Source organism: Python bivittatus, unplaced genomic scaffold (assembly GCF_059951505.1).
Source record: "Python bivittatus isolate LINGU-HERP-01145 unplaced genomic scaffold, Pbiv_v1 ctg000700_np1212, whole genome shotgun sequence".
NCBI classification, from domain to species: domain Eukaryota; kingdom Metazoa; phylum Chordata; class Lepidosauria; order Squamata; family Pythonidae; genus Python; species Python bivittatus.
In genome coordinates, this window is record NW_028277098.1 from 81,791,708 (window position 1) to 81,817,542 (window position 25,835).

The following is a 25,835-nucleotide window of genomic DNA, read 5'->3' on the forward strand; positions in this document are numbered from 1 at the left end:
TTGGACCCTCACCATAATTATTCTTCTTTGGTATCGGAAATGACTCCACAGGGATTTTGGGATGAGGCGGAGCTCTAGGACCTGGAAACATCTTCTGAGTTGGAGGCATCCTGGGGCTGGGATGCTGAGATAGAAGTCCTGGTTGATTAGTGGGATTATCATGATGGCACCCTTCTCCCATGAGGCCCGGGCAACACTTCCATGCTATTTCAGTGACTGTCTTGTATCCAATCTTGTACCTGGGTCTGAAGAATGTACGATACCTAATTGCCAAGAGTAAAGAAAGGTAGAGCAAAATTAAGAGTTGGAAATTTGGATAATAATGTCTGTAACACAAGGATCATGGAAACCTAAGTGGAAAGGGTGATGGATTATGGAATCACATACAATCTCAGGTTGAATTCAAAGGCGGGCTGGCAATGAATGCACATACTCAACAACTGCACAGTGTTAGGAATAGTTTCAAGGTCTATATTTACGTCTTGGAACACTTGATAAACTTCTGACCAGAAACAAGTGAAATGATGAGAAAACAGGAATATCAGTAAGTACAAGGTAGGAAAATCAAGATAAATCATTCATTTCTACTATAACTTCAGAATATCTTTGAACACTAGAGGGCAGCAACTGCCATACATAGAGGGTGCAACCATCATAATTGTCTGCTTGAGTTGTAATGCAGGATCTCAAATCACTGTATCAGGATTGTTTAACTATCTGTAGCCCATATTATACCAGAATTTGGGGGGGGGGGAACATTTTTTTTTTATTTATTTATTTATTTATTTATTTATTTATATGCACACACACATATATATACACACATATACATATACATACATACATATATATAATTTGTCACCGCCCATCTCACTGCACAGTGACTCTAATTAAATGATAAGATGATCATATAGCTGATAGGGACTATTTATGTTATTGAGTCTAGCCCCCTGCTCAGTGCAGAAATCCATATTAAAGCACCCCTAACTGGTGGCTATCCAGCCTTTACCTGAACATAGCTAGTGAAGGGGAGCCCACCATCTTTCTGGGTAACTGATTCAGTTTTTGAACTGCTCTTACTTCTGGAGTTTTTCCTAAACTTCCAACAGAATGAAGTTATAAGATGAAATGTATGGTGAAGATATCCACGATCCACATTACCTAATGAGTACAATATTTAATCATATTGCACAGATTAAAGCTTCCAGATCACCTGACATGGCTTCAGACAGCATCATATTTTCCTGTAGGGACAGCTCATGCATTCAACTGCCAGCCCTTGAGTGACAGATCGCTGAGTGCTAAGACATCAACAGCATAGCAATCCAAACATTTTGCTCAGAACTTCTGATGCAGTCAGTGAGACTTTAATAGAAATGCTTACAACTGCTATGTCAGTGAGGTATATTAATGTATAAATGAGTCCTTGGAGATGCCCAAATCTTAACATTCATCCATGGATATTTATATATAACGAGATTGATTTTTGCAATCCTCCAGACTGGTTGTAATAATACGTACTGAGACCAATTATAGAAAGTTCTGGTGCAGTATAAACATGTGAGTTGAGCGCTACAGATAAAGTCACAAGGCGTTAAGAGTTATGCGACTGTGCAAGCAGATGCCTACAGCCATAGTTCTCAATGCACAGCCTAATTATGCCATACCCCTTATTGTTACCTATACATATTTCATGCTATTAAGCTAATGTTCTACATATCTGTCAGGCTAAAGATAATCCTCAAGCAAATGCTATGGATTAGTTTGGATGTAGCCCTGATCTGCAGCATAGCACGCCATTCTGTTTTGTAACTGAAAGTATCCAGTTGCTGTATGAAATATGCAGTGGTGTCATGGATTGGCTTACCCTATTATATCTCATTGTCAATTTTGTCATAAGACTCATTGAGCAGGCATCCTCTCTAATCGATGGGCTGTGTGATACTAAATATAACAAGGTTCCTGTACGCATGTACCTCTGCTGAACAAATGTTTTTGGCAATTCTTCTGTTATTCTCTGGCATAGAGGATACTGGAAAAATCCTCAGCTTCTGGCAGCCTCTGTTTGGGATTCTGCCCTAAGTCTGCATGTTGTTGAAGAACTTGCCATAAGCTTCTGTTTGCCTTTTATTTTGTTGAATGATACGTGGGAGATCTAAGAAGGTAAGTCCTTGGAGAGATCTGCTCCGCAAAGAAGTCTCTAGGTTGCTGCGACGGACAACTCTGGTGCACAAAAAATAACCTGGAAGTGTTGGAGAGTGTAGAAAAAGCTGCTGCATTGAACCACTGCCAACAGCTTGGCTGGCACATGAGCCACTGCTTCGGCTCCCCGCAGACATCTGGGCCACTGCCTGACTCTTTCTCTTGGCCAAAGGTCAGAGTTGTAAAAAGAGCAAATCTTTTCACAGACCAAACGAGGGAAGCAGCTGGCATCAGATCTCTTTTAACAGGCTACACTGCCCTTACTTCTGCTTCCAGTTAGAAGTGAGACTCTTCTTTTCAGGAAAAAAAAAAAAAAACCTTCTCAAAGTGCAAAAAACCTCCATTTCACATGTCAATAATGGGAAGTATTTATGGCAGCTGGATAAACAGTTATCAGTGGCCCAGCATGTTGAAAAAAGCTCCATCTATTTCTTAGTTTTCCAAGCCATGTAGAAAGTGTGGCAGGATTGCTTTGGCTCAAAAAAAAATTCCCTTTCTCTAGCCTTATACTTACTCTGACAGACAGAAAAGATAAGACTGCTACTTCCTGGTTAAGCCATCAGATTGTTAACTGAGATGACAACACTACTCAATCAAAAGTATCAGCAGTAGCCAGCCAAAATATCTGTGTTCATCCAATGGCCAAATTAGAGGTGTCCTTGGAGGGGCTCAAAAAAAGTCCAGAGGACAGCTGTGATCTCATGATTGAGGCTGCCATCTTAATTCTTTGACCCCCTTTCCCCTGCAGATGCTGTTGAGCATACCCATATTTAGGCTAGCCATCTACCCTACTTTAAAGTGGATAATTCTTGGTTTGAAGGGATGCCCTGATGAAGTATAAGGTTTATTTTTGATTTGAAGTTAAATTCCATCCAAGTACCAAGTCCAAACTCATTTATTATTATTATTGTTGTTGTTGTTGTTGTAGTTTTTTCTTATTATCTATTTTCTTAACAATTTTTACAGAAAGGAATGACAAAATTACAAAATGCAAAAAAACAAACAAAAAAACCCACCATGAAAAACTACGAAACAAAACATACACCCACAAACACAAAAGATCATAAAAGGGGGAAAGTATTGATATCTATCACATACCAATCAAATAACGGATTTCTAAGTCTACCTTAGAAAAAATAATAATTAATGATTTTCTAACATTACAAACTATCATAAAATCTATACCACGGAAAACATATTGAGTCATTTTTTGATTAGTAGGTATAATGCCTTTTCAAAAATGGATCAGTCACACATTCCTTGAATCCAGTCCTTAATATCAGGAATATTACTACTTTTTCAATTTCTCAAAATGTTTTAAGAACACCATAGGCCTGATGCAACCAATTCTCCTCAAAAATAGTCAAATCCCAAAATTTTGGGACATAATTTAACATGGCATTGACATCTTTAACACTAAAAAAAATCCCCATCAATCTATTTATATACATTAAAATATTATTCCAAAAGAAGGTCAATAATTTACAAGACCAAATCATATGAGTCGATGACTCCTCCATTTTTTTACATTGTCAACAGACAAAATCTGATGTCCATCCTTTCATTTCCATTCTTTGAGATGATCAGTAAACTTGAAATAAGATGAAATTTTGATGAATCAGTTTTAATTTTAAAACCGTAAGTCCAAACTAATTGAGATTTTTGACATAAACCAAGGAAGGCTAGATGCTGCCATTTACGTAGGTAGACATACTGTATGATACATAAGGTGTGGTCATATAGCTAGTGATAGGAAACCTCCAAAATGTTTGTCAAAGCCTGAAGAGTATGAAGCATTAATACAAGAGGAAGTTCCAATAGAAGAAAATACCTGTAGCTCAGTGTTGAACTCAGTGCTGATGACGTTACCTAGCTAGGTAATGAAATGTCTGCAAGCAAACAACCAAGATCAGAGCGCATCAAAACTCCATAAGAGGAAGCATTTCTGAGCACTGGCAAAGTGTGTTCCCCTACCACTGGACAGATTAACCAGCCCCCTGACAATTCGGATTTGCCTAAAGGATTTCAAAACCAGAACAATCATTGCACCCTTTTTATTTATAAGTTAACATTATAAAAAGAAATCTGATATATAGATCTAGTCCTCATATTAAATTCTGTATTCATCCCTCATTGTATTGCAAAGTGTCTGATCACATAATATTGAAGTGTGGCACTGCAGCTCTTCTAATTCCTCATTATTGGCCACGTTGTGTAGGAGTAATGGAAAATGGAATGCAACAATATCTGTTGCCCACTCTGGTTCAAGAACTCTTGTTTTTTATAAATAAAACTCTCTGGATCTTCAGATATACTTCCCCAACACAAAGCCTGTAGAGATGTAAGGGAGGAACACTCAGAAAGACAAATTATTATTATTGTTGGTCACACAGCCCGTTGTTTAGGCTGGATTTGGCATTTTAATCCATCTATTGAGTCCCTCCCAAGGACCTGGGATAGGCAGATTTTGTTGTTTGATGGTGTTAAAGGTATCATTGGAGGATGTAAGCTGTTCCAAGTAAAGCTGCCTTGAATTATGGTTGGTCACACAGTGAGCCAGATGTTTAGACTGGATTGACATTTTTGTCCACCTATTGAATCCTTTCCAAGGACCTGGGATAGGCAGATGTTGTTTTTAATACTATTAAAGGTATCGTCGCAGGATGTAAGTTGTTCCAAATAAAGCTGCCTTTTGCAATTGACTGACAGTGATTTTGTCAATGCCGATTGTCTTCAAGTGGTACTCCAGATGTTTTGGGATTGCACCCAAGGTGCCTATTGGTACTATCTTTGCTTTCTTTTGCCACAGTCATTCTATTTCTATTTGCAGGTCTTTGTATTTTGTGATTTTCTCCAGTTCTTTCTCTTCTTTTCTGCTGTCTCCAGCTATTGCAATGTCCACTATCCAGACTTTTTTGTCTTTCTTATCAACAATTGTTAAGTCTGGGGTGTTGTGTGGCAGGTGCTTGTCTGTTTGAATTCTAAAGTCCCAGAGCACTTTAGCTTCTTCATTTTCTATTACTTTGTCTGTTTTGTGGTCCCACCAGTTCTTGCTTGCAGGCAAGTGGTATTTCTTGCAGATATTCCAATGCACCATTGTTGCCTACTTTGTCATGCCATTGTTTGTAGTTAGTCTATGCAATCTTCTTGCAGCGGCTAACTGTTTCTTCAGCTGTTTCTTCAGCTTCCTTGCAGAGGTGGCATTTGCTGTCTGTTGCTGTCTGCTCAATTCTGGTTTTATATGCATTTGTTCTTAAGGCTTGATCCTGTGCAGCCAGAATTAGCCCCCTTGTCTCTTTCTTCAGCTTTCCTGCTCTTACTCATTGCCAGGTCTTCTTGTTATCTGCTTTGCCTGCTATTTTTTGAGGTACTGGCCATGTTGTACTTTTCCTTGCCATGTTTCTTTTCTATTCTTCTTTTGGTCTTTCTTATAGGCCAGTTTGGTTTCTTTGGTATTCAGTAAGCCTTCATGGTGTACTAGCTTCAGTGCATCTTCTTCACTGTCCTTCAGATATTCTTCCAATGCCCTTTTTTCTTCTTCAACTGTTTGGTGTACTTGCAACATTCCATGCCCACCTATGCTCCTTGGTATGTAGAGTCTGTCAACCTTGCTGCGTGGATGAAGGGCATGATTCATTGTCATTATTTTTCTGGTCTTCCTATCCAGGGCTTTTAGTTCAGCTTGAGTCCAGTCCACTATTCCAGCTGTGTATCTAATGACTGGAATTGCCCAGGTGTTAATCACCTTGGTGGCGTTTTTGCCATTGAGTTTGGACTTTAAGATCTTCTTCATTCTTCTGATGTATTCACTACTAACCTTCTTGACTTCAGTGTGCTTGATGTTGTCAGCCTGAAGAATGCCCAGGTATTTGTAGTGATCTTCTTCATCCACACTTTTGATGTCATTTCCATTGGGCATCTTGATTCCTTAAGTTTTCACTGTTTTTCCCCTGTTGTTGGTAAGTGTGGCACATTCGTCCAGTCCAAACTCCATTGTAATATCTTGGCTGTATATTCAGACAGTGTTGAGCAGCAATTCCATTTCAGATGGTATTTTTCCATACAGCTTCAGATCATCCATGTAAAGGAGGTGGGATAACCTGGCAGATGTTTTTAATGTTTGATAGCCATGTCCTGACTTGTCAGTATTGTTGACAGAGGGATCAATACAAACAGTAGTAGTCTCCCTGAAAGATTCCTCTCTTGATGTTAACCTCTCCCAGTCTATCACCATTGACCAGCAACTGTGTCTTCCATTGTGCCATTGATCTTTGCACAAAGCTTCTGATATTTCTACTGACTTCTATTATTTCTAGGCACTTGATTATCCAGTCATGTGGCAGGGAGTTGAATGCCTTCTTGTAATCAATCCAAGCTACATTCAAGTTCGTCTTCCTTCTCTTACAGTTTTCCAAAATCATCTTGTCAATTAGGAGCTGATCTTCTGTCCCCCCTGCTGTTTGGGTGTTTTCCTTTCTGCTTAGATGGAAAGAGCTTGTTTTCAACTCGGTGCTGTTGGACAGTTAGCAGTTTGAAAGTTGTTAGTAAGCAGGTAATTGACCTGTGGTTGCCCGGTGCTGCCCCTTTTGCTGGATCTTTAATTATCGGGTAGGTTTTGCCAGATGTTAACCAATCTTCAATTTCACCTCCTTGCAGTATGTTGTTAAACTGCTTCGCAATGAGTGGGTGCAGAGTAGTCAGATGTTTCAACCAAAAACCATGCAGTTCATCTTCACCTGGTGCTGGCCAATTCTTCTTTTTTAGTTAGAGGGCTTTGTTCTTTCTGAGAAGTCTCTACTGTCTGAGCTACTTCTGGCAAGGCTTTGATTTCTTTGCTCTGGGTATATCTTTGCAGTTCTTCCAATTCTATTTCTGTGAATACTTTATTTCGTGTTATAAAATCGACCTCTATTCTGATTCTGGATGTTGTTCTTTCCAGAACTGGTGCATTCTTTTCAGATATCCTCTTCTTTTTGGACTTGATTTGTAATTGTAAATCATTATTTCTTTATTTTCAGTCTTCATATATTTGCGATGGGTAAACAGCTTTTCTTCCAGTAGTTCTGCAGCTGCTGGCCCTGGTTGTTGACCTGGGTGACCACCGATCCGGTATGGGTTTCTGTAAATTATGTCTCACCATATTGTTTATGGGAGAGGCACTCTTCATCTGGCTTCTCTGATGAGACTGTCCAGTATGGTTGAACCTCTGGCATAGCTCTCATCCTCCTTGGAGCACACAAGCCCCACAATCACATCAAGGTAGTGCCTCACTGGGGGCTGCTGCTATTATTATTATTATTATTATTATTATTATTATTATTATTATTATTATTTTATCCTATCTTTTTATATATATAACTCAAGGCGGTAGTCTATTGCAAAATAAGTGGTGTCACATCCAGTACTTCTAACATTTCTAAATATTTGATGAATCTTTTTGGTATTGCACCAAGAGATCCAATTATAATTGGTATATTGATCATAATCTTTCAACCCAAATAGCAAAGCATGATATTTTGTTATTATTGTTATTGTTGTTGTTATTTATATACCTTTAACAAGGTGGAGTACAGATCAAAAGAAAAACCATTATAGGTACAAAATTTTGTCTAATAAAATTAGCTGACAACTTGACAACCAACCAGTAATAATATTTAATACTAAAACACATCAAACATATACCTACTTAGTGGAGTACCCTGTGATAAGTTCCCTACGCCTATAATATACTTGCATACAATAGCTTTTGTGTGTGTACTAGGACTGACACACCAGTTGGATTTACTCATATTTAAAGCTATGATTCTGGGCATACTTCCTTGGAATAAATCTTTTCTATCTTACTTCCAAAGAAACTTTTCAAGAGCCAAGCAAACATGCTGAGGAAGTCATTAGTGAGGCTGCTGACAACAGTAAAGTGTGCAAGTTGGGTCAGACTCTCATCAAGCAATCACAAAATTCACATTGAGATTAGAATCTAGTCATTTCTGTAAGCACAATGCCAGAAAGAAATGCACTCATCATAGTTTGGGACATGCTTTGCCTGAATATGTTTAAGGTAGGATGATGTATAGGAAAGTTGTGATCAAGCCAGAGGTTACCTTGATTATAAGATCCATTAACAGAGCTGGTGAGTCACCTGTTTTAACTCTCTCACTGAAATCAGTAAGATTCAGAGATTTTTTTCCCTATGTTCACAAGCCCTTGCTTCTGAAAAAGCGAGGAGCTATTTCATCTGAACTTTTATATCACCTCAAGAATCCAGTGGATAGAGGAGCAATTTATAAAGATGTCAAATCAATTAATGAACAACTTGTCACCTCTGTGATAAAAATAATTAAAACTAGTCAATTACCTAACTTTCCAATACTATATAAAAATTGCCTTGTGGAAAATTCTCTTCTGTACCAGGGCTTTGCCCTAGTTGATAACCAACTCCAGACCGGTGTGACTATATACTGGCTATTCTTGAAAGCAGTCTTTCCCCCCCTCCCCCCGGATCCAATATGGCTTATTTGAACCTAGAACAAAGCTACTGTTTCATGCAAAGCTGCAGCAATACAGAGTTTGTAGGTAGTCAGTGTTTCCATTGGTCATAACTTTTGGCTCTCCCTACTTTCTGGCTCTGGAACTCAATCACTCTATCCTCCCCCCCCCCCCACCACAGAGCTTCAATTTATTTCATTTCTTCTTTTGTGTGGCATAGGAGCAAGACTATGACAGCTCAGAGGCTAGGGTAGTGACTAAATGACCAGTACTTCTTGCACTTTTATCTTAGTCAGCTGGAGCAAACACTCATGGTGCCGTATGGTGGTCGCTGCATATTCTCAGTATTTTGAAGTTGGCTGAACTGATGACAATCACAGATCATTTTCAAAGTGCTTTGTAGGGGAAAGACTGGGAATTCCACAGTATTATGGAAGAAGTGTTTAAATAATGCTTACAAATTCTTTCAAGGAAGCTAGCAGAACATCAAAATAAAGCTGATATCCATGGCCAGGAAACCAATATACTGTATCCTATAAAAGTGTATTAATTGGCAATTTTCAGCTAACCAAACAAGAGTCCCATAAATGAAAATCAGTTATGGTTCATCTTGTGCGAATGTTGAAGGTCAAGCTAAGATACCATATACCAGTAGATTTTCAAATTTCTCCAGCCTATCAAATTCATACATCTGCCTGATTTTTCAGCTCAGGTTTTGCACCACTGAATTTAGCAACAAATTTTGGTGGCACAATTTCCAGCTATTTGGACAGAAATAGAGGTGGTTTGTTTCTTGAAAGCCTCTCATTTCCACTCTCATCTCTATTTTAAACAAAAGGGGAAAAAATCACACCTGTGCAAATCAGCCATTCTGCTACCAGATTTCAGCAGCATGATCTCAGGATGCTGGGTGACCCTGTGTGATCTAAATGGGCCTCATATATAGTCCACATAGTGACTTTATAGGTAAAACACTCTTGATTATGGGTAACAGAACTAGATTAGAAATCTAGGGAATCACCATTTATATACAAATAGGCAGAATGCAGAAATCCTACTGATTTCAATTAAAAAAAAATAAACACATATTTTCTCTGGCATAGAAATGTGTTTAGCTTTGCCTGGATTATGTCCAGATCTTGTTAATCTTCCTTCATTACTCCCAGTGCACTTTTCTGCAAAGCCTTGGCACAATCTTCGCCTTTCGCAGTGTTACATTGCAGAATTCCTTGATGCTTTCCAGTATGTTAAACTACAGCTCCCATCAACCCCATGTAGTCTAACACATGTCAGGTTCAGCCCAAAGAACTCCAGGAGACAATGCAAATTCAGTTCTGCTGTGTTTATTAGCTACAACCTCCAGACAGAAATCTTCCCAGACTGAACCCTAGCTCCCAAGCCAGCCAGCCAGCCACAACACCGTGAATTCCTTAGGGAGGTGCCAGCCTCATCCTCTTGAACTTCCCATGCTCGTGCTATGGACTAAGAACACGCTTATCACCCTGAGCCTGGCCTTCATAAGTCCATTCCATCACATACATCTGGAGAGAGTCAGCTGAAAAAAAGCTGCTCTCCTATAATAATTTAACTTACTATAACTGAAATAATGGCATGTACATTTTAATCTCTCTTCCACATATTTTTTCCTGTAATCCCCCTCTTTAATAAACTGTAAGCTCTTTCTGGCTAAATCTTCTCTCTGTTTCTGAAAATTGGGTATATAGACAATGTATAGCAAACAACATAATCATCATGTATCTTTGCACCATCTCTATGCCCGAATCACAGAGTAACATTGAAAAATACAGAAAGCATACAGTATAAAAGCCTCTGCTTTCTTGGCATATAATGAAAGTAAAGCTATCTCCAAAAATGTTAGTCTGGCTGCAGACGTCTTATACAAGCTGACCAAAGAGAACTGCTGTTGAACCCACCTCCAACAGCATCACATGAAAGGTCCTGTGCAAGTATCTGTGGAATGGGGCTGACAGCTATTTTCCTTTCACTCATGGTTCTTTGGATCCAGTCCATAGCCTAAGAAAGATTTATGCTATATTTGGGTCAACTTCCAAGAAATACATGGTCATGCTGAGCAGTTTTTGGACTCTTGGCTAGTGCGAGCCTTTGTTGGAAGCAAGCAGGCATTACATCCATTCCAATTTTTAAACACAAGAGCACTTCTGTCACTTAAAAATATGATGTGGGAAAGCAAAGGAGGCATGGGAAATCGATGCCTAAAATTGCCCTAAAGTAAGCATCACATACACATAAGCAGAAAGTGTTATCTGTTTCTCTCTGTTCAGTGGCCTGCTATCAGAAGACTCCAGTTATTCACACCAAACCAGTATTAGGATAATATTTTTATTGGGACCACCCAAAAGTCACAAAAGGTGAACTGTTACAAAAAGGAGGTACTGTAAATATAAAAGTTTCAGGTGGTATAAAATACATTTCATCCAGGATAGGATGCTGTTGTAAACTATTAAATTTGATATTTTCCAAGTCACACAAAATATAGAGAAATCTGTGTCATATATGAAAATGTGCAAGTCACCTAGAGCCATAAAATGACAGTGGGCAGCATAAAGGAGTTCAAATCAATAAATCAGGCACAAGTAAATTAGCATAAAATCCATATTTAAGCCCAAAGCAAACACAGTGGTTAAATGATTTAATGTACCAAAGTTGCTTGATGTGATTTAAAATTCTATTCCTGAGATCACCCAGCCTCAAATAACTTTTGTTTTCTTAACTTTAATTTGCTGGATATTGCTCATGTATTATTCAGCAAATAATGATACTCTTGTTATACTAAGAATTTTAAATAATTGATATAGTTTACATCAGTGTTTTTCAAACTTGGCAACTTCATGATGTATGGACTTCAACTCCCAGAACTCTCCAGCCAGCATGCTGACTGAGGAGTTCTGGGAGTTGAAGTCCACACATCTTAAAGTTGCTGAAGTTGGGAAACAATGGTTTACATGAAGGTCCTTGCATCATCATCATCATCATCATCATCATCATATCATCCCACCTTCACTCTGAATGTTCAAACCAGCTTTCATGGGACCTCTCTCCATTTTTTCCCCTGTGGGATTGATTGGGCTGAGAGAGAGAGACAGACTGATCCTAACTCATCCAATGAGTTCCATGGCTAAGAGTAGACTCGAACCTGGGTCTCCCTGGTCCTCACCCAACACCTTAGCCATCTTAACCACCTTGGCTCAGAAGACTAATAAGAAAATGAAAGTAGAAGAATCAGGACTTTTGCTCTCATCTGTGATAATCAATTTATAGTAGTGACTTTTCTCAAGTCAAAAGATGTTAAAGAGATCTCTACACCTTTATCCCTGACTATACTTACAAGACTTTTCCCGGACACTTGGGTCCCCAGCTGCACTTGTGATATTCAGCTTTCACATAGCTCTCCATGCCATCCTGAAGAGTGCACGTCACATTCCTCTGCACCACATATGCACAATAGTTCCTGCATTGAAAGCAAAGTCAGATTTGGTTAAACATTGGACAACCAGATTTGATCTCCCAACCCCTTCCAAACCTCCAGGCCAGACTTTGCAATTGTCCAGCATTTGCCAGTTGGCAGTTAAAGGCTTCTCCTTTCAGTTTTTCATTCGCATGGAATAATCAAATAGCTGAGACCACCAACCAGGAAGTTTCAGGAAGAGACAATCTGATTTGGAGAGGCTCAACTATGAAAGGACAAACTAAGAAGTTAAGTGCTGTCTGGGTGACCCAGCAAGGACTCAAAGCCCAAACTCTGCATTCCTTAAGTAGAAATATCCTGATACATTCAATGCTTCTTTAGATGGATGCTATTTTTTTTTCTAACAATACATGTGTAGGAAAAAGTGCTCAGAATTATTCACAAGTTGAAACCAAACAAGTAGAATTAACATTCTGAGGCATGGGATTCACACATAAAACTGAATCAACAACAAAGGGAAAAACTGTTAAGAGAATCATTTCAGCTGGAGTTTATTCAGCAATGGCAGCCCAACAGATGTCAGTATGTAAAAGACACCTCTCTTCTAAAGCTGCATCTTAGCAATTGCATCTCTATTACGTATGCCACTTGGTGACCAGGATGTTTATCCCTCCCCCTTCCCCAACAATGTTGCACCCACAGCAGAAAAAGCACTTCTGTGCACCTCTTCTAGAAAGGCATAAACTGATGGCTAATTTTTAAAATTAATTTATATACAGTTCCTCTAAACTGTGAGACTCCTGGCACTTTGCAACATAAGACCAATAAATGCAACAATAATAAATAATGAAAAACAGATTAACTAGTAATGCCTATAGACATTCATTCCCAGGGTAACAATTGCTATTCAAAGACTAGCTTTGAACCAACCCTGCTTTTACAACCTTTCTAATTGCCATCACACATACATGCAGGTCACAAAAGGTCATTTACTGTAGCCCTATTCAAATCACTGTAATATGAACAATGTGAGCCGAGGTGTGAGATAGGAGTTTATTTGCAAGCACTGCCTCTTCTATATATTCTTTTCATGTGCCGAAAAGTTCAGAATAGTTACTCCACTGTGAATCAGAGGCTTATAGACCTTAGAACACAGCTATTATCCTTGATGTAGCTTAGTAGATGGCAGTGTTTGTCTGACCTTGTCTGAGTTTAGAAGCTAGGCAGGGTCAATTTTGGTTAATACTTGGATGGGAGAACTCCAGGAAATACTGGGATGATAGAATAAAGTGAAAAGTTGAAAAACATTCCTGAAAAAGGCAATGGCAAACCATTTCTATACTGTTATGAATGCATCTATGAAGTTACATGGATTCCTTTGAAGTCAAGAGTTGAGATTGATGGAAAAAATCCTTAACTTACATACCTATTATTACCCTTGATGCATTTAAAATGAATATAAGGGACAGGATGCAAGGCCTATTGCTTTCCTTCCACTCCAGAACAAGTGTGTGTGTGTGTGCCTTTGAGTCAATTTTTGATTCCTGGCAACTGCCTGGACAAGTCCCTGCAGTTTTCCTGGCAAAATTTCAGAGATGGTTTGCCATTGCCTCCTTCCTAGGGCTAAGAGAGAGTGATTGGCCCAAGGTCACCCAGCTGGCTTTGTGTCTACAGTGGAGCTAGAACTCCTGTCCTGGTTTCTAGCCTGGTGCCTTAACCACTACACCAATCTGGCTCTCCCAAAAGAAGCAAATACATCCATTTTGTTCTTTTTTTCTGGTATCACTCTGAATCTGCCCATTTTATCCACTGCATGGCAAATCAAAGGCCACTGAAACTTACAATATCCTTATTGTCTGTTAGCTTTGCAATTCTATTCCAAAATTGCCCTACTTCCCTTTTTACTGGTATACTAACAAGTCTTTTCTTTTTAAAAAATGAACCTGTGCATTCTTCAGAGTTAGACCTCCCTTATATTCTTTAGCTCATATCTAGCATATGCCAGAATATCATCTGGTATGCACGCCTTTGTCTCAGCCAAAGTTGTGGTATTTCCCTGTCCATCAAGTGCAGCAGTATAAACTAGAAAGTTACTATTTAATTCCTTTGAAATCCTGGCAAGCACTAGTTCTGGTTTTTGCCCATACCAGTTGTTTTCGTTGCATTAAAGGCTGCAAGACATATTTGGAAGTTGATGAGTAGGAAGCTTAAATCTGATGTCTGTCTCTATGAAAACTGACACTTTGAGATAATTTCAGTTTCAGAATTTCTGGTACCTGCTTTTGTTTTCTTTTTGTTTTCTTATGTTGAGTTCATGGACCAAAAATAGAATAAATACTTTATATCAGTTTATGGTTATCAGGAAAATTCAGACTGTTGAAATCTGCTGAATGGTAATATATTCAGTTAATATTGCATAATTTGGACCAGATACATAGGAAGCATATGAAACCTCTCAAATATTATTATCACTTGTAAGAGTTTTTGGATGATTCCAAACCCACAATTTATTTTTACAGACAAGTGAGGAGTATTATAAAGATAGATACTGATAAATTGCTAGAAAAATGGAATAAAAAATTATTCCGTCAGTGGGTTAGGAGTTTAAAATTTCTGTGTGTTGCTCTTAAGATGCACTTCTGTAATTCAACAACAGATTATATATTGAATGTACTGGATACTTCAGGAGATGTTTAATAAGGCCTAGAAATCAACTTCAGTATGATAACAGAGTAGATATTGACACATATGTTCTGGGGCTGTTCCAAGGTTGTTCCATTCTGGTTTAATATTTATAAACTTATGGTGCTGGCAAAAGAAATAAGATTTAAATATATCAATGTGATGTTGACTTATATTCAAAAATGTGGGACCTATTATTGCATGAAGTACCTTGGATTTATTATGCATGAACTCTGGTTAATTAGACTGTTTTGCTATGATGAAACGACCTTCCCATACCTGACATAAAATCTTGGGATTTATGATATGTTTATACAGTGCTTACCAGTTATAAACTTGTGTTCCTCAAGAACACTTTCTTTATTGGGGAAAGGCAGACCAATTCTCCTCTGTGTCATCTATGGTTAATCAGTTGTTAACTGAATGATTGTCATGGATATTATTTATTTACATACCTACCTATTGCATATTTTTATATCATTATTCTGTTTATTTTTGTTTCTGTTACCTTTGAATTTTCCTTATTCTTCTTTTTTGGCACTGTATGTTAAAAGCACTGATTATTTTTTTAATGAACTGCAGAGATGAGTGGAACTGAGAACAAGTTATTACATTCATATAGTTTCCCATCAGTGGCCATCCAGAGTCATATTGCCTCTGACCCTAGAAGTAGCACAGAGCCATCACAGCATGGATAGCTTCAATATCTATGAATGTATTTAACTGCATTTTAAAGCTACTTATTTTGTTGGCTGTCACCATATCTTATAGCAACTACTTTAAACATTCAGCTGTGCATGAAGTTCTTCCAACTCTTTATTATGAATTTCTCATAGAGATGGGGTGAGTAGAAATTATGCTTAAAACTCTGTAGGAACTTTGCTCTGTTCCTCCTGATTGTTTTAGATGCTCCTTTTCTAGCAACTGTTGGTATTCCAGCGCTAGTTTCACTAACAATTTGTATAAAGTATAAATAGCATTGCCTATTTTCAGTCTGGTTCTTACTGAAAGCCAGCATGGCATTCACCTTTTCACAGTTGCCATACTTTCATGATATTTTAACTGACTCTCCATCACAATTTGAGATATTGTTTTATGGTGAATTTTTAATTATTTTCTTTTTTTCTCCAATTGGTTCACATTTATATTGAACTACATTTGCCTTTTTCCCCCATGCACCTCTTTTGCTTTTTCCCACCCTGAATGATTTGTTCTGTCCCAAAATTTGGACGTCTCATTGTTCAACTGTATCTTCTGATCACTTATAAATAAATTGAAAAGCAACTATTCCAGTTCCTTAGAGGACTGAGCAAAGGCCCACCCCACATCTGGAAGTATTTATAGCTGGAATTGTTCATGAGAAACCAATAGCAGCCTTCAGATGACTGTGTACCTAGAAGATAATACAGCCCTTTTCTCCTTTATTTTGTGGCTTCTAGTAATGATCAAGAAGGGGTAGCAAATCATAAAACAAGATATGCATCACGCTACTAGCAACTGACTATGGTACACTTGCTCTCTGGGTTCAGTGTGATTATTTGATCTGTAGTAGCCTCCAAACCACAGGACAGTGAGATTTAGGTTACCATTAAGTCTTTGGATTGACTGCTTAAAGGATGACTGTCTTTAAGGGAAGCTGTAGTGATGCTTACAGGTGTATAACATTAGAACTGATGGATCCTGAGCCAGTATTTCAGATCAAGAATTGTTGATAGCAGATATAAAACACAGAGAATATGGTGAGAAATGCAGGTAAGGGAACGTAATTCAGCAAAAGCAGATTAAGGGTAAAGAAGAAGAAAGGTAGATTATATGTGGTTGAAAAAGCAAGTTTCTCCATCAGACAACTCAGCGCCAAGGCTGGGAATCCCAGAACACCCCTCCCAAAGTCTGATTACAGCAGCCAAGCCAGGCCTAATTCTGCTTTTCTAGACAAAGTGTAAATGGCTAGGCATACAACAAGGCAATGAATAAATCTGAAGCAAGGAATACCAGGCACTTCCAGGAGAAAGTGGATGAGGACTCAGCATTCCCAAAATTGGTCCAATTAGTGTGATCATGTGTTGCTAGAACCACTGGTAAGGAGATACACCTGGATTAGTGGGAGACTAGCTTAAGGATGTTGTGAAAGGCTGATATGCTCATTTTGTTTCTTTTATGCAACAAGAAATATAGGAAGATGCTACAAACGTCAAGTCTGAGGTCAGTTAAATGACAATGTTAGCATTGTCTTTATCAAAGCTGATACATATCATATCTGAAACTGAGACTCTGAACTATGAACTTTGAGAGTTTGGCAGAGAATGTCTCTTCCAAAATCCACTGCAGCACTAGTTGGAATTCTGAAATAATGGCTGCATTAATTTGCAAGAGGAATGCCATATGTTTGCAATTTGATAATAATGAAAATCACTTAGTACAAAAAAATCAAAGTGCACTTAAACACACCAAAATTTCTGAACGTCTCTGACATTACGAAGTGCTGAAAATCTTAAACCTTTGATATGATCCACTAAGGCAGATCTTATATTATCAACATCAAAAGCTGCATCCCTTAAATTGAAAAAAAAAAGATCAGAATGAAAAATCAATTATGGGGCTTGAAGGCTACTTGTTGAGCTCTTTGGATCATATCAGGGTCAGATCTAACTTCAAAATCACTTAAATTTGGCTCCACCTCTGAAAGAATTAAAAAAATTCCTTGAATTAGACTTAACTCCTGTTCAGGTTCTTCTTTTTTTTAATATAATTTTATGAAAGTTTTTTTTTAAAGAAAATACAAACTAATGCAAACTAATACAGTACAAACATAGACAAGAAAAAAGAGAAAGAAAGAAATCAAAGAAAGAGCTGAAAGTGCAAGAAAAGGGAAAAAAGTAAAAATAGAAAAGAAAGAAGAAAGATACAAGGAAGTAGCTTCCAATTTTCTTCATAGCAGTTATATGTACAATTATAAATTTCCCTCTTACTCTAAGGTTACAACATGACTCTCTTCGTTCTATAATCTATCCTGTCTAACCATTGGGTTGTTCTGGTTCTTCTGAGCTTCTTCATACCTTCCTTTGTTTCTCAGAGGTTTTATTCAGCTCTATCAGTCCTCACCACCCGAGTTTGATATTAGAAGAGAAACAGAGCAGAATACTGGGGAATTAGTCAGTATGGGGGGGGGGCATCTTTAGGTAGGTGATAAGACAGCACTGGCAGTCCTCTAACCACTCTTCCTGAGCTCCCTGGCTATTCCCCTCTCTTGGACAGCCCTGCAACCCACTAGGTTTGTGTCCAGCAAGGATGGTGCACACTGGGTCCTGCCAATTAAACAATGTCATTGCATGGGACCCAGGAAGTCTACTCCTTCTCCTGCAGTTCCTGCCCTCTGGAATGATCTCCCTCAGGATTTGTATGACTCCCATCCTGATGGCATTTAGGAAATCATTAAAGACCTGGTTGTTTTCCTACGCTTTGGGAACAGGGTGACTGTTTGGGTCACCCTGTTTTGTTTGGGTTCTGGTAGGTTTATGGTTGATATTTTGCTCTTCTGATCAGTTATGTTCTTTTGTATATTTTTCATTAAGCCACCCAGAGTCACACAAGAGTGGTGTGGCCTCAAATTTAACAAACAGACAAACAAATATGTTATGAGATTAAAAATAATAACTGACTATTTATTTCTGTTTTAGCTTTTTTCTTTATAATGTGCTTTATCCTATTTTTACAATGTAGCTCCCCAGAGTCTGGAGTCAGCCAGCACCTAAATCAATCAGTCAGTCAGTCAGTCAGTCCGTCAGTCAGTCAATCAATCAGTCAAATAAATAGACAGACTGTCCTGCTGCCCTCGAACATCTCCAGAAAGGGAGATTGTTTTGTCTTTTGATTCAGGCAACCGAATGTTTTCAGCTGATTCTCCTGGCTGGCAGATTTTGGCTTCCCTGAAATGGACTATGCTATTTTAGGCAAAACAGAGGTTTTATTCTGAAGAATTCCCTTTGCTGTATTAGCTCTGAATGAATGGGAAACATTCCAAGCTGTAAGATGAGCTCCCATCTGCAGTTGGAGATGTACAGTTGCCTATTCAGTGAATCCATGGCAGAATAAATATTGAACATCTCTCTGAATCGGCATGATGGATTCACCATGGTAACCCAACCTGCTTAATCTGGCTACCGAATTAACCAAATTTCTGGTTTTGCAGAATCCAATGACCTATAAACAAACAAAATGGATTGAGTTTGCAGAGTGCGCTAAGCCATAAAACAACAAACTAAACTTAAAGCTAACCAAGCTTCACTCATTATGCAAATGCATCCACTCAGCCTTTAACAGACCTGGTGAAGCATGTTCTGCAAATGCAACCAGCTTCCCTTTAGTTCTGCCATGCGGTAGGTCTCTGGGATGCTTAATTTCCACCCTCTGGATGTTGGGAACCTAAAATTCCCTCCAGATTATCAGTCAGTTATTCTATTCATCCATCCAAACAATCAACCCAAGCACTGAAATCTCTTTCAGTGTTTACATATTCTCCCAGGAGAAAGAACAGCAGATTCTCACACTGCAGACACGGAGCCTGGCCTTTTCTTTTTGTGTTGATCCAAGCACTTTCAGCCGAAACAGCAGCTACGAAAAGGGGAGGAAGGAGAGAGAAGAGAGTGAATGGACCTGTGTCTTACGTGGCTTTGTTTAAATAGATCCTCTCCCTTTTTTATATGAATGTCTTTCTAAATACGTCAGCAGCCAGACTACTTTGAATGGATGTACTAAAGCACGCTGTAGAACTCACCTTGTGCCTATCAAGGAGGAAGAAGATACATAGTAGTGTTCAATATGCAAGAATGGAGACTGGGTCTGTGCTTACTTTCATGCATTTTGTGTGTGCTCACGTATCCTACAATGTTATCATTTGTTTCCAGTAACACACCCATTTATGATAATATCAACTCTGAGGACCAAATAATCTCATAAGAGGTCAGCTTTAGTCATGGCAGGTGACTGAGAAAACTGCAAATGTTAATCTCAGTTGCATCTATAAAAGACCACGTTTCACATCCCGTTTTCCATAGTAGCTAACTGGATGCCACCATAAAACTTGTAAGGAATATGGAACAGCTGTAGCCAGCCGCCACTCTTCATCTCATTTATTGCCTTTGAACACAAAGAACCCCCAAATCCAGTGTCTTCTACCTGTAGTGGAATTCCCAATTATTGTGCTGGTGGTGGAATGATGGAATTTCTTGTCCTAACATATCTGAGGGGCAGCAGATTGGGGAAAGCTATAATAAACCTTTGTGAATTATTCTGATACATTTCTAAAGTCTTCTGTGCCAAGGCCAGAGCTGTATCCTTTGAGACAATGAAGGGAGAGCCAAACAGGATGGCCTTCTTTAGGTTGAATGATGAGCTCTTTCAAAGGATGGCTTTTAGGAAATAATATTTTAAACCCTGCCTGTGAGAAGTTTGGCTACAAAAAGTATATGCAATGTCATTTTCAGGGACTGAAGAAATAGCCCCCTGTATAACTCAATCAGTAGCATTTGGCATAGCCTAAAAAGGAAACCTGATTAAACAAAACGTTTAGGCATATCATTGCAGGGAGCTTGGTGGATTTCTTGCCATCTCTGCTTTGTGGCTGCTCTGTGTAGGTACAAACAGGTTGGACTGAAATATATTGGCTGGAATACACCCATGACAATACAGAGTCTCATCTAATGCAGAATAATTATCACTACTTCAGATCCTGAAGAAGAGGCTTGTGGGGAGGGTTCTTCTCTCTTTGATTCCTCCTTGAAAGCTTTCAGACTGTTCTGTTAATTTACTTCAAACCTCACTTCTCTCAGCCCAGGCCTGAGAATGTTTGGACTAAAGCAAATGATTCTTGCTTAAAATGTCAGACGTTTTGACTTAAGTTACTCATATCAGGAGCATAGCATACTGCCACGTGCCTGCAAACCCCTCCTGTGGCATCGGCCCAGCTCCTTACCCCACCTGACTTCATCTGGCTTGATTTCATTGAGATTGAATCACTCTTATCCAGGACAACTCACTGCCTGAATTTAGAGTCAGTTATTCTCTCTCAGTCCAGCCTATCTCAAAGAAGATAGCTCTTGGAGGGAAGATGGATTATTAATCTAATAAAAAGCAGTGTGAGAATCCTTATGATGTCCTTAAAATTCCAAATGAGCCCACCAGTTCAAACATGTTGCCTGTCTTTCATCTTTACCTTAGGTCATTTTTGGGAAAGAGCCCATAAATCAGCAGGAAGACATAGCGTACAATTTTCATCCAGTGGAACTCTCAGGAACATAAGTATGAAACACATATTCCAGATACTCTTACAAGCATCTGCACAGGATAGGCTGTTTTGTCTCTCATCTGAACTTCTTGCTTTCCATTCAGCCCCATGCAGTCTGAGCTGTGCTGACTAAGGAAACAGTCCCCTGCAACTTCTTCCTCTGTAATGAAGAGTACTACCATATCCTTTTTCGGTTGTCATGCTGGTGGCACCGATCATGCATTATATTCAGAAAGCACATGGCTTATGTCAGGGGTGCCAAGGGTTTGGCTCAGGTGTTCCAAGAGACCCCCTAACATCCTTTTTATGGGTCATCCAACATGGGTAGAGCTGATAATATTTTATTTGTTTTTTTGCATTTGGGACTTTGACCCCTTAATATTTATGAAACCCCCTCCCAAAATAGGCCTTGGTTGTGCCCACTTTTGGTGTATGACTCTTGGCATGTGATGTAAAACCTGCCTTCAAACTAACAGATTTATTTATTTATATTTATTTATTCAATTTATATAACCGCCCATCTCAGACAGTGATGCATCTGTGGCTGGCTTATTGGGGGGGGCAGGGGCTTCAGACACACTTAATATGTGGTGAAACCTTTATTCATTAAGAAAGCTCACATTTTGAAGCAAATCATTTGAATTTTGAATTGATTTGAATTTTCTAGCCTAATAGGTTGGAATACAGTCCAATAATGTTCGTTGGCAGTACATTCCATGAATTAATTATGTGTTGTGTGACACTGTTTCTTTTGTCTGTCCTGAATCTCCTGCCATTGGGTGACCCCAAGTTCTTGGTATTATGGGAAAGGTGGGGGGAGGTGGAATCTGTTCTGTGCTATTCTTTAATTTTCAGTTTTACTGTGTGGCCTCTTAGGAGAACCAAAATTTCCCAGCCACAGTCCCAAGAGTGCCATTTCTGGGTGGAAGATGGCTGTTGACCCCAATTCTACTTCAGACATTTTGTGATTATTCTGCAGGAGCACAAGAATGTGTCCCACTTCATTTATTCTACATACGGGTAGTAGATTGTTATTTAAAATTAACTGGGTTTGTGTGTCAAACAAAGAAGAACCACCACCTCCATATTCCTAGGCTCTTGGAACCCAATCCACTGGAAAATACCTAGTATAAAAAATGTGAAATTTGTTAGATGAATAGACCAGAATGACAACTGTAACTGTAATAATGGAGAGCAAATAATGCTGCTCAAAAACTTGTGCTGAATCCAGATTTAGGGGCATTTGGAATCTTTCTTCTCATTACAACCCTGCGCAAACAAAGAGGTGTGCTAAACCATAGGAATGGGATCAATGAAAACTGAATTCATCAGTGAAGATTCACCCACAAAAATTGTCTTCATCCAATTTTTGGACAATGTCCCTTTGTTTTTCAACCTCCCTGCCCCCACACAATAGCCTACCCCTTTCAAAGATATCTATGTAGCACTTCAGAGGAATAGAAGGGATGCTGTGAAAAAGTGTCTAAATCTGGATCGATCTCATTCATCAGATGGTATAAAATGCAAAGGCAGCAAATGCTCCTGATGTAAACAACTATTTGCAATTCACAGTTGAATGCACCTGTCAACAGGCCTTTGAACCTTGCTGAAAATTTCTCCTCCTCCATCCACTTTTTTTTTAAATTCCCACTGGAATCTGAGCAAGACTTTTGCTTCCCTGTTTGAAAAAAAAAGAAGACTAAAAATAATGACATGCTTCACGTCTGAGAAGAATAATAGATATTTGGAACAAATGAAAAATGTAAGCCTAAGCAACAGAATTAAAGGGGGTTGACTCCTAGCAAGTAAGTTCATATAGGAATGTAGCCTAAATTCCAAATAAATGTTCAATAGTATTAACTGAACAGAAATAACCATTCATTGAACCAGTCAAGAATGTTAAGGTATCAGGCTAGAAACCGGGAGACCGTGAGTTCTACTCCCGCCTTAGGCACGAAGCCAGCTGGGTGACCTTGGGCCAGTCACTCTCTCTCAGCCCTAGAAAGGAGGCAATGGCAAAACACTTCTGAAACCTTGCCAAGAAAACTGCAGGGACTTGTCCAGACTCAAAGGTGCACACACATCATTCATCAATAAGCTATCTATTAATGCTGTTATAATTCTAAGCAGTTGCAGAAGTATGGCCTGTGCTTTGTACTCATGCCTCCAATCTTGCTTGAGATCTCACTGCAGCACACTCAGAAATAGGGAAGCCAAGTTACAGGGGAAAATGTGGGGGATACCTGAGCCATTTAGTCTGATGGTGCAGCCAGGGTTGCAGACTGGCTCCAAAGAATCACTCAGCCAGTTCCTGCCAGTGTGGTTGCAATCCTTAAAGCATTGGCGTAGAACCAGGGAGCCCGGCTAACTTAGGTCCAGTTACTCTAACTCATCCTCCCTATTTCAGAGGGTTATTTTGGTGGACAGAAATAGGAGAAGGGAGTGGTATGCACCCTTTCTTGAGCTCTTGCAAGAAAGATGGGATCCAACAAATAATAACACGGGCATGCTGGAGGCCAACGCTGCTTGTCAACAGTTTCATTTTCACTTGCAATTACTATGAACCCTTTAGCTTCGGAAGGCAGCCAGCTGCACACCGTCCTTTTCTTCTAAATGCTTATTTTTGGGATTTCACTCTTTACAATGTATTGTTCCTTCTGGAGGCCGCCGTTTGTACGATTATCCCCGAGCAGTATCTCCGGGTTTCCTCTATATATGACCAGGCAGTCCAGGATCTAAACTCATCTAGCTATTCCATTCACCATCTACCTGCCTGGAAGTCCCACCTGACCCACTTGTTAGGAGCAAAAGCAGGTGATCTCCGTCTTTAGCTGAAAGCGCCGCGGTTCCTCCCCCTCCAGACACGCCCTCGCTTCACCCGTCTTTCTCCAGCCAGCGAGCGAGGAGGCGCGTTCAGCTCGAGGAGTTTAAGGGGAAACTTTCCTAGCCCCTGATCGAGAAAAGCCCCGGAGGGAGCGGGCCGGGCAAGAATACCTCCCCTCGCCCCCCGGTCCTTCTTTCCTTCCTCGATGGCGTGCTCATCATCCCGACCTGGTCAGAGTGTTCTCCTGGGGAGAAAAGAAACCCTTTTTATGGACTGGGGTTCTGTGTGCAGCCCGGAACCTTGCAGGGCAGGCGGGAGAAATCTTTCTCGCAATCCTGCATCTTTTTTTCTTGCCTTAGACTGATCCATAAATAGCGGCCCCCAGTTTACTGAATCAGCTCGGGAGCAACCGAAAATCAAATGAAATGCACGCTTCGCAATAAACCAACCCGTTCTTCCAGAGTATCTCCACCCCTTTCGCGAAGCATTCCAGATTGCTAAAATCCATATGAATTCTGCAGATCTGTGTTCTTGGAAAGAAGGCGAGGAGGAGCAGTGGGGAGGGGGGGGCGGCAGGGGGAGACAGAGAAGTAAGTCGCAGAAGAAAGCGGGCGTAAGGGAGTAGAAAGCATCTGCTGTAATCTTTCTACTCAGCTTCCTTTTAATATGGAAATCATCCCCCAATTTACATACCTCAGTCGTATTACGGAGACCGGGATGGGAGTGGAGGGAAGGAATCGCCTGGGACACGTGAAATTGACCCACGAGGGAAACTGATAAACCACCAGAAGCAAACAAGGAGAACCACCACTGCCTTGGAAAGTTTATGAGAAGGTAACATAATACACGATTCAGGAGGGATTACGAGGACATGGGAAGAAGAGCAAACAAATTAAGATGTCTTACTTATGCTTCGCCAGGGGTTTCTCTGGGGTGAGCTGAGGGCTAGATCCTGAGGTATAGAGGTTGTATCTGTTGCCGTAAGAGATAGGCAGAGGGTGGCGGTAATAGGTCCCTTTCGCCTCGGCAAGGCAAACCAGTGTCCCAGCGCAGAGCAGAGAGATCGACGCGCCAAAGACAACTTCTCTGGAGAATCCCTTCGCCCGATTCATGGTCCCCTCAGATGCGCGGCCAGCTTCTCCCCAAAGAGCTGCTGCAGGAGTTCCGTCCGCGGCTAGTTCGCTCTCTGCTTTCCAGTCTGGAGGTGCGGAAAGTCTTCCCGGAGAGAAGGTGGGCTGCAATTTGCTCTTTCCAAAGCCCTTTACGAACGTCCAATAAGGGGGGATTCTCTGACGAAAGGGAAGCTGACCAAGACGAGGGTATCTCTGCCCAGGGCCGAGGGAAGCGCGCTCTCCGCTATCGCTTGAGCTGTTCGTTCCACTTCAACGCTCTTTTGTACCTTTCCTTGCCATTCACTTTGCTCCAGGCAGCGACGGTCCCCAGTACGGCAGGGAAGAGGGGCGGGTCCCTCTTTCTGCATTAGCATAACACTCCTTCCATCTCCTCCTCCAGCCGATTGGCCTTTGAAATGCTCGCCCATCCAATCAGGGCACAATCCCCCGCAGCGCTGCATCAGACACTATCTTTCAAAACGGAGGAGAAGGAGAAGGGGAAAGAGAGGAAAGAAAAGAGGAAAGAAAGAGGGGTGGCGGGTGGGTGACTGGAAGGGAGGAGGAGAAGGAGGAAAACAAAGCCAGGGATGAGAGAACTGGACAGAGAAAAAGGCCAAGGAAAAAAAGGGGGTGGGGGGAACCGAAGTGTGTCAAATTCAAGAATGCCATCTTCCAGGAATGTTGGCAGGAGATGATGGATGCCCTGAGTCTCATCTTCATAAAGCTCAAGCTATCCACGTGCACCCAGCAGTTTATAGACACATGGAATTGCGGTAGCTGCAGCCCACAAGGATGTCC

At 40.1% G+C, this 25,835-nt stretch overlaps 1 protein-coding gene across 1 annotated transcript in view; it reads right to left on the bottom strand.

Moving 5' to 3' along the window:
- Positions 1-25,396, bottom strand: part of EMILIN3 (elastin microfibril interfacer 3) — a 32,990-nt gene extending 7,594 nt beyond the window's left edge. The window contains exons 1-3 of the mRNA XM_025167989.2: positions 24,832-25,396; positions 12,056-12,178; positions 13-263 (exon numbers count right to left, since the gene is read on the bottom strand). Coding sequence (XP_025023757.1) covers positions 13-263; positions 12,056-12,178; positions 24,832-25,037 — 580 coding nt within the window. The 5' untranslated portion in view covers positions 25,038-25,396. The remainder of the gene's footprint in view (positions 1-12; positions 264-12,055; positions 12,179-24,831) is intronic.
- Positions 25,397-25,835: the final 439 nt, after the last annotated feature.